The following is a 10,099-nucleotide window of genomic DNA, read 5'->3' on the forward strand; positions in this document are numbered from 1 at the left end:
TTTTGGCACTCTTGATGCGTGCAGCGCATTCCCATTTGAGAACCATCTTGGGAAACTGAAACGTCTCGTAAGATCAGGAAAGCAGCCACTTACTCAAGTGGTCAAACGACTGGGGGAAATGTCAAATTCCCCACGGTCTGTGGAGGCTTCCAAGTCCAAAATCAAAAGGCCTAACAATGCCTTCATTCTTGCTGAAGGACATTGTTATGAGGTCATCCAAGACAGAGAAGAATTGGATGATTCAGGTTCCCAGATGCTATTGTGCAAGCTTTTTGAAAAAACTGAACCACTTTTCAGAGATCCGTGTGACTCAAGAATACTTGGCTGTTTCAAAGTGCAATCAAGACATTCAGTTATGAAGCTCATTCCAGAATGGCAGCTGACAAGAAATGCCATTATGGTAGAAAAGAGTTCCAGGGAAGGGAAGACTTCCATTTAAGGACATTCAGAGAAATCAAGGACAAGAAACAGTGAAGGTCATTCAATTTATAATATTATAATACGCAAATATGCAATAATAAGTTGTTGAATAACTGTATTGTATCTTTATCTTTACATTTATATATATATAATGTGTGTGTGTGTGTTTAATTTAAACTCAACAGATGGACACAAAAAATATGCAGTGGTTGAATTTACAGAGGACAGTGCAGTGGAACTAGTCCCAACCTCGTGGTTGGAAGAGACCAAAGAGGTATGTTTTTGGTTTCAATAAGCTTTCACAATCATTTACAGTATTAATGTCTGTCCAAGAATGGTAAAGCAACCCTTTTTTTCTTTCAGGGAACGTTCTGTTACTGGACTTATGGAAACGTAAGGCAGCTTGTAAAAAACTGCACAATGCCAGACAAGGGAAAGTGGAGGTGGTGTCCGATAATTTTTTTTTTAGCTAAGAACAGGTAATTTAATAGTTTTTACATTATTTAAATTAATCTACAGTATTTCAGTGAGGATTGTCATATCGAAATCATATCTAATTACCAAGAAAATTGCTTTAAAAAACAAAAAACTATACTTTACACCAACAACATATTTTCCAGACTCATACACCAAAGGTGTCCAGAATTGCCGGCGTGTTGTGGAGACCTCAAATATTGAAACAGAGGAAAACTCCACAATAGAAAAAAAGAGGGCACACAAAAAGCCAACAAGATATCTGTCTGAAACCGATTCCTCCTCAGATGGTAAGTATTCAATAATGTTTTTATGGATACATTTTGTCCATGTTCTAAGCGGGGTCTAATCGTACTGCAGCATTATAAAAAAAACAAAACAAAAAAAAAGCTAAACTTTGACAAAAAGTAATTTTTCTTCTTATAATTGTGATTTCATAATATTTAGATATGGATCCAACTGAAAAAAAAAAAACTTGTGAAAAGATATATTTCAGTTAGTCAAATAGCACAAATGCTCTGCATCCATTTACTGGTGAAAGATTTTTTTTTTTTACTTTTACAACTGCATTTTCCGAAAGATGGGCAAAAATCTTACACTACACCATGTCAAATTATCAATGTTATCCACATGAATGAAAGTTAGAAATGTGGGTCTTTTATAAAGTGAATTTTAGATGAAAAGCTGTTTTTGTATTTAAAAAAAATTGTAATTACTTTTTTATACATTTAAAAGACTGATAAATCTTCCAAAAACTGCACAAATGTGAAGTAAAAACATAAATAGAGTAAAATTACATGTAAAAACTATTTTATTGCAAGGGGTCTCTGGAGACCCCAAAGACCCTGAATGTACACCAAACGAAGATCGCATAAGGGTTAAGAAAAAAAATAATATATTTATCTCAAACATTATGGACTGCACAATGTGTCATAATTGTTTTATTAATTTCAGTTCTATTTGTGAACTCTGTTTTTAATTTTAGATGATAGCAGAGTTTTCCCAACATAACTTTTAACCTATTAGATGCCTTTTCCTTTTTATTTTTTATCCACAGATAAGCCATTCTCCAATTTTCACCCTCTGGACAATGGTTTGTAGAATATACAAACATGTTTTTAAGTAAAGACATCATTAAAAATGTATTTCTCTCTCTGCCTTCTCACTGGCAACAGATAAATGTTGACTTGTCTCTGTTTCTTTTTATGTACTTATCCCTTCAACTTATGAATGCTAAGTCTGTTTGGAATTTATTTTTGCAGCAGAAGCATTACCGCCAGCATCCCGGCCATCATGTATGGCACAACCCCTTCAAGGTATTTTACGAAATTTAATTATATTATTATATTATTGTATTAACCATTCTAGATAGAGTGATTTACTTCTAAACTTTGAAAAGTAAATTCTGATGTAATGCCACAGCTGCCTCACAGCTCCTCTTAGAAAAGCCCCAGTGTTCTTCAGAAGCAGCAACAAAGAGTAAGTCACGTTTTTGATTTTTCACACTAAAACAGTTCTGTATTTTCAAGGACTAATCTGCAATATTGCTTTACAGACTATCGCACAAAAGTCTTGCAAAAACTGCATGACATTGCAGAAACCCAGCAAGACATCTTAGCGATGCAAAGAAGCATACTGGCTGCTGTTGCTGGGACAGTGACTGAGGAAGTGGGGGACATCCTGGAAAATGGACCATGCCAGACTGTGGATGAGCTGAATACACTAAACACAGAACTGGGAAATAAGGACAAAAGGACCAAGCTGGTAATACATAAGACTTTTCCAGTTTTTTACCATCGCTATGACATTTAACGACATAGACATGGACCAATCACTGAATAGATTTCCTTATTTAAGAATATTCTCAGATACATTCACATTGCATGGTGGAATTAAGGGGAGTTTGCATTCAACACACAATAAATAATTTTCAAGAGAATACATTATGATATTCACATTGGTAATGAAAGATAAAACACGTTTTCCACCATGTCTTACAAATTACACATTTTAAACTGGTGTTATGTTAGTTGACCTGCCTATATATAGGCTAGTTTTTATGATATAATCCAAAAGAATACAGAACTGGTGGGAGGAAGAAGCGCTACTGCTTGGCGAATTATTCAAACAGCGGATTTTTTTTCTCTAAATAAATGGCAACATTAACCAGCAAGTTTGAAAGTAGGAGTACATTTCATGAATTCTCAGCACTTAAGACTAAAATGGCACTTTGAGAAGCTTGATAAATACGGGCCCTGATCTCCAGCTTAACTAACATTGTAGCCTACGAATGCAAACATTCGTTAATGGAGTGAAATAACTTATTCGAATTAATCTGTTTGAGATGGAACTAATGCCTGATTTTTGCTGTATTTTTGCTGCAAATAATGGACATAATAATAATGGACTCAGTTATCTTATTGATTTGACATTTTTGCTCTTAGTAAACCTGTGCATGTCTACCTTGTTGTGACGGAAACAAGTTGCGCGAAAGCTTTAAAATGAAATGTGTAGATTTGTTTAGTTACAACCCCTAAACAGAAGGTATTTGTTAAGTTTAAAAGCAATTAATTAAAAACTAAAATTGCGATAAAGAGATTTCAAAATAAAATATATTTGAACAGGTGTTGTTGCGAAGTAAATAAATCTTAACAATGGAGATGACCACGTTTCTGTCTCTCTTTCTCTTCCTCATTTAAAAACTTTCAACACATCGGCACATCTACAGTTTCCATTGAAACAAACAAAACATTCTTTCAACTGTAATGGCAAAATTCTAAATAACATTAATTATGATTTTTTGTTGTGGTTTGTTTTCTAACAGATGAACTATACCTTCGATTAGCCTGACAAGCCAGACCCACATCAAGATGTTTGGTCTGGAAACTCACCATTGACAGGGCTCAATCCGAGGGGGGGGATAAACAGTTGTCTGTCAAATTCCCTCTGCACGCAATTGGATAGCGCCACAACCAACCGAGGCGGAGCTAACGTTAGTTGATAGATTAATCTCCGAATACATCTTCCTTTCTTACGAATGACATCATTGCCGTTCTTTGTTCTTTCCTCAAAGAAAAGCTTAACTCCAAGTCTTCCAGAGTAGCGGCCAAAACCGATTTGAAAGACGCTGATCGTCAGCTTCTTTGTTTACCTGTAGCACCAAGAACCTCCGCAACTCATTCCGTCATTAGGTTAAGCCCGCCCACCGACTCTATACACGCTGTGATTGGCCTGACCAGAGTTTGGTTTTTCCAGCTCTGAGGTCTACCGAGAGTTGCTAGACTACACTTGCGGCAAAATAAATTTTCTGCCGCTAGGGTGCGTCTAGATTTCTAGGCTAACCTTCGATCGCTTGGAGGAACAAATTCAGGGGCAGCCGTGCGCAAAATGTTGCGCAAGGTAGCATCAAACAACGTATTGAGTGCCTACAGTTTAAAAGGGAAGAAAGGCAAACTAGCCTTCAAAGGCTTAATTATCTGTGATATAATTATAAGCAAGTTTTTTCCACAACTGCTATCAATCATTGTTTTGTATTTTGCCCTTTGAAATGAAATAGGCCTACATATTGTACTGGTACCATATCTTAAATCTAACACCAATTTTCACATAATCAACCTTCTATGTTATTCTTTCTTCTAGGAGCAACGCAAAAGCTTTTTAAGTCTTTAAAGGCAACTGACGTGGAAGACCTTATTTCAATGGTGCTAAAATTTGCCCCACACAAGCATTTAAAATGGTAAGCAATAATGCTAATTTTGTTTTGAGATTACCAATTATCAATGCTATGTCAATACTAGGTAGCCTACACCATTGTTTTGTCATTAATAGGCTCTTTTTTATTACTCAGTAGGCTGAATGTGACATTTAATTTATATTATTGCATGACTCATCAATTCTATCGAGTAGATTTATGACCTAAAAACTAGACTATTTCTAAGTATTCGCATATATAATAAATCTTAAACAAGTAATGAAAAATTAGAGACTCTCACCTTTCATTAACCGACAAGATGTTAAATTATAATTAAACTAAATTAGAATGAAGACAAAAATTCCAGGGGTTTAGTTTTAGCACAAAAAGCAAAATAACGAACAGAACACGAGGATTCACCATCATCATCACGCACCTGCAGCGCTTCTCGGAGAAAAGGAATAAACAGATACACAAAATATATTTCACTTAAACGATCAAAAATTGAAAGAAAAAAAGCTGCGACAAGTTATACTATATCTCGGTTAATTTTTGAGAAGCTCAAAGGAAAAGGAGACGGCCAAAATTACTTTTGTTTTCTTTATTTTACAAGCAATGTTTTGTTTTTATTGTGAGTGTACAAACAAATAAGCCTAGTTTATGACCATAAACATCTAAGTATTTTATGTTTTTTTCGCCTTTAAGTGATCGTGCCAGCGCCTCACGCACATGCACAACATAATAACTTTTAATAACTTGATATTGCAGCCTTCATTGTCAAAATAAAATAAAGTCAACTATATAAAAAGTTACACTGCTCATTCTAAAAAGTCAGTGTACAATAACAGAGTTTAAATAGTTCAGCATCCATGTATTGACTAAGTACTACACGAAGTCTAATACTGGTTGCATTAAAGGGTTAGTTCACCCAAAAATGAAAATTCTGTCAGTAATTACTCACCCTCATGTTGTTCCAACCATGTAAGACCTTCGTTCATCTTCGGAACATAATTTAGTATATTTTTGATGAAATCTGAGAGCTGTCTCACTCCTCCATTGGCTTTCAGAGGGAATGAAACTTGATGGCCCAGAATAGTAAGTAAAAACGTAATTTAAGGAGTCCAAATGACTACAGTGGCTCTGTATTAAGTCTATCATGCGACGAAAATACTTTTTGAGCGGAAAAACAACAAAAATAACGACTTTATCCCACTATTATTGTTGTTCAATTTGAGCCTCTGACGAGAGTTCGCGGGAGTGCCACGACGCATGCGCGAGAACTGAGATTACGGCGTTCTTCTTCTACTACTACTTGTTACTGGCTGCTCACTCTTTCGGAGTAGGGTTAATCTCAGTTCTCGCGCATGCGTCGTGGCACTCCCCGGAACTCTCGTCAGAGGCTCAAATTGAACAACAATAATAGTGGGATAAAGTCGTAATTTTTGTTGTTTTTCCGCTCAAAAAGTATTTTCGTTGCATGATAGACTTAATACAGAGCCAGTGTAGTCATTTGGACTCCTTAAATGACGTTTTTACTTACTATTCTGGGCCATCAAGTTTCATTCCCTCTGAAAGCCTATGGAGGAGTGAGACAGCTCTCAGATTTCATCAAAAATATACTAAATTAGGTTCCGAAGATGAACGAAGGTCTTACATGGTTGGAACTAGGGCTGGGCGATATGGAGCAAAAAATATATCTCGATATATTTTGCTATATCTCGATATACGATATATATCTCGATATCTTTACAGGAAAAATAACCCCCCAAAAACTATTGCAAAAACAAATATGCCAAATACCACAAAGTCTTTTTTTTTATTGAAGTGCAAAGAGGTAGGCAGTTCATGTAGGAACAAAGTAGGGATGCAACAATACAGTAAGTCCACGGTTCAATACATACCTCGTTTTTTTTACCACGGTTTTCGGTTCGGTTCTGATGGCTAGTTGAATCAGATTTTTGCTATTCTATTCTTAGCCGAACAGCAAGAGCTTAAGGAGGAAAAAATACTATTTTTTTATTGCAATACTCTTTCTTTATTTTACTTAAAAGACTTGAAAAACCTTACTTAAACTTAAAACTTTACTTTTAAAAAACCTTGTACACATTCCTAGTGTACTGTATAATATAAAATAAATATAAATTTATAAAGATTTACACTGGCAGCTCAGAGCTGTACAGCAGCATTTAAGTATGAAATTGAATTAATAAATGTAAAAATAAAACACTACATAGACTTCCCTATAAAATATACATTGATTCTTATTAAAGCTACTGTATTAGTTTTTCAGTCAAGAACCGTGAGTGATTTTGTCTTTTGTTATTTTATTAACCACTAAAGGAATAGTTCACTCAAAAATGAAAATTCTGTCATTGATTACTCGCGCTCAAGTTGTTTTAAACCTGAATAAAGTTCTTTCTTCTGTTGGACATAACATATATTTTGAAGAGTATTGGAAACCAAACAGTTGCTGGTCCCCATTGTAGGAAATAATAATATGAATGTCAATTGCTACCATCAGCTGTCTGTGTTCAACAGAAGAAATTAATACAGGTTTGGAACAACATTAGAGTGAGTAAATAATGACATCATTTTAGAGTGAACTGTCCCTTTAAGGACAAGCGGCAGTGTGTTCACTAGGCTGCCCTGCTGTCAATTTAAGACTTTCACGCATCTAATATTCAGACACACGCCGATTTTACTTTCACTTTAGACATAACCGACTGTGTTAACCTTGTGTGTATTTGACAGTATTAGCGCAGTAAGATTTAGTCCAGTAATCACTTGTTTGACAGGCTTTTAGTGCGCGCGCTCAGGAAAGCGCATGGTGCCCTACGCGCAAGGCTTTAAAACGCATGCAAATAATGAATTTTCATTCAAAAATAAAACAACTCAAATCAAGGGCATAGTAAGTAACCTTCTCCAGCAAGCAAGCCGCTCTCTCTCCGTAGTGTACAGTCGCGGGAGTTCTTGTCTCGCAAAGTAATGCCGCCTAGGTAAACTGTATCTTGGATCAAGTGTTTGAGAACCAACTGTCGGCATTCATGGCAGTAGACATATGTCTGCTGTTCGTCTGACGCCTTAAAACCGAAGTATCTCCATATAATGGAGCCAGTTGTTTTTAAGACGAGTTCTGTATCTGTAGCCTCCGAGCTGGTTGCAGACGCCGCCATGACAACACGCGAGGGGAGGGGGAACAAAAGCAAGGAGGCGGGGGGCGAGCGAGCGGGGGCGAGCACAGCACAGAGAAGGCAAACAAGCAAAGTGGCGTAATCAGAATTAAATATAAACAATATATCGATATATACGATATGTCAAAATACATATCGTGTTTAAAAAATATCTCGATATATTTTAAATATCGAGATATCGCCCACCCCTAGTTGGAACAACATGAGGGTGAGTAATTACTGACAGAATTTTAATTTTTGGGTGAACTAACCCTTTAAGTTCGGACGTGTGCCCATGCGGTCTCACACAAATCAACGTAGAGTTCAGTAATGTTACTTTTATCTAGCAAGTTTATTCTCCTCCATATATCATACAGTGGCAATATCTTAACTCATAATACATAACCAAAACAACATTGTTCACTACAGAGGCAAGACACAACATGGCACAGTCGAAAACTGTTTGCTTCCCAAATCAGCAACACCTGTGTCTGAGTTTCCTCCAAGTTAAATGACCTACCCAGGCTGACGTGAGATCAGCTGAGCCACAAAGCACATACAGCCCCCCAGTGGCATAGGACAAAATTACATAAAATAATACAAAATGAATATGGCTCATACAATCCAAATAATGTGATTTATAACATTTGGATATGTGGTTATAACGCCGGTTTCTGTTACAAGCTTTAAATTAATTAATTTTGGCTTGACGTTTATATATTAGATTTTTCATTCTTGTTCTGTTCTGAATACTACATTAAGTTTTAAAGATTTGTTGTAGAGTGAGGGAAAATAAAATAGCCTATGTAGTAAAATTATCGTATATAAGTACTACCTGAATGATGTATTTTTGCAATGCATATCATAATATCAGCGCATAACATCCACAAGACATCGGCAAAACTGCAATGACACATTTCTCAACAGCACAATGAAATGTTTATAATGTGTCCTTTTCGTTTATTTGTTTTTGAATTGCAGATGATGGGGAATTGAAGATGTGTAGTAAATTTTTTTTTATTTATATTTCATTATATGATGTGTAAATATGTTGTTTAAATTAACATGTGGCTATAGTTTACCATGATGTATTTGATAATAATTAGTACGATAATATAGCATCACATATAGATTTATTAAATTATTATAAGTTTTAGAATATTCATGTTCATGATTATTACGTTCAATTTTGTATTTGTTGTTTAAAATATGTTCATGGTTTATGTAAATGGATTATAGAGATTGTTTCTGTAAATACAAGATACATTTCTTTTAATAATATTACTATTCTTCATATTTACAATTCTTATGTTTTCTGAACAATAAGTGATGACTATAGTTTCTCGTGATATATTTGATAATAATTAGCATATTATATATATATGACCTGTTTACATTTCATTTATTAAATTAAATGTCTTAAAGTTTTAGAATTTTCATGTGAATGGTTATTAATATGTTTTCAATGGAATTTTGTAATATGTGTTGTTTAAAAAAATATGTATATGGCTTATTTATAGATTGTTTCTGTAAATCAAATTTATTGTAATAATATATTTGTATGATTCGTTTATTTTTGAGCAATTGTAATAATATATTTGTATGATTATTTTATTTTTGAGCAATAAACAAAGTAGACTATTTTTTTGTAGACTGTGTTACTTGTGTAGGCTACAGGAATATCTGGATGTAATAGGTTAGGAGAATGTTCTGACATTATGGGAACCTTCTAAGAACGTTCTCGCAACGTTCCCACAATGTTCCCGGAACGTGTAGTCTGAATTTTCCGCTGAATCAAGGGCTGAATCCGAAATCGCCCCCTATAACCTCAAATAGGGCATTATTTGGAGGGGACAACGCTTTGTAGTGGTGTCCGAAACCATAGTAGTGGATATTATTGAGTGCACTCATTCTATCCCACATCGCACCGCAATAACGAGTGTACAGCCGATGTAGACACAATGGTTGTCCGACTTCACGCACTCGTTTCCATTCACTCCTTCAAATAAAGCGATAACGTAGGGAATAGTGAATGAGGGTATAGGGGGCGATTTCGGATTCAGCCATAGGCTGTAATGCGATCTCAGCTGTGCTCTGACTGCTCTCACTAGTACAGTGCAACAATGAAATGGGTCCCCTCTCAAACAATGACGTGCTGCGCCGCGTTCCGAACGTTATTTAAGCGTCATATACCGGTATTGCGGTATAATCAAAATTCATATCATAAAAATAAATACCGGTTTTCGGTATGAACCGTTATACCGCCAGTGTTTCCCCTACCATTGTTTTGGGGGGGCGCCACAACACACCACACACACACACACACACACACGCGCACGGCCAC

General features: G+C 35.6%; 1 protein-coding gene across 1 annotated transcript; it reads left to right on the plus strand.

Annotated features, from left to right (window-relative positions):
• The first annotated feature begins 326 nt into the window (after positions 1-326).
• LOC307121232 (uncharacterized protein) lies at positions 327-9,398 on the plus strand. The gene is made up of 10 exons (XM_079808761.1): positions 327-476; positions 606-694; positions 784-899; positions 1,041-1,184; positions 1,952-1,987; positions 2,157-2,210; positions 2,317-2,373; positions 2,450-2,658; positions 4,534-4,630; positions 8,737-9,398. Exons 6-9 carry the CDS (start codon positions 2,192-2,194, stop codon positions 4,561-4,563), a joined length of 315 nt encoding a protein of 104 aa, XP_079664887.1. The 5' UTR covers positions 327-476; positions 606-694; positions 784-899; positions 1,041-1,184; positions 1,952-1,987; positions 2,157-2,191; the 3' UTR covers positions 4,564-4,630; positions 8,737-9,398.
• The last annotated feature ends 701 nt before the right edge of the window (positions 9,399-10,099 follow it).

The sequence above is a fragment of the Gobio gobio genome (assembly GCF_949357685.1).
Source record: "Gobio gobio genome assembly, chromosome: 25".
NCBI lineage: Eukaryota > Metazoa > Chordata > Actinopteri > Cypriniformes > Gobionidae > Gobio > Gobio gobio.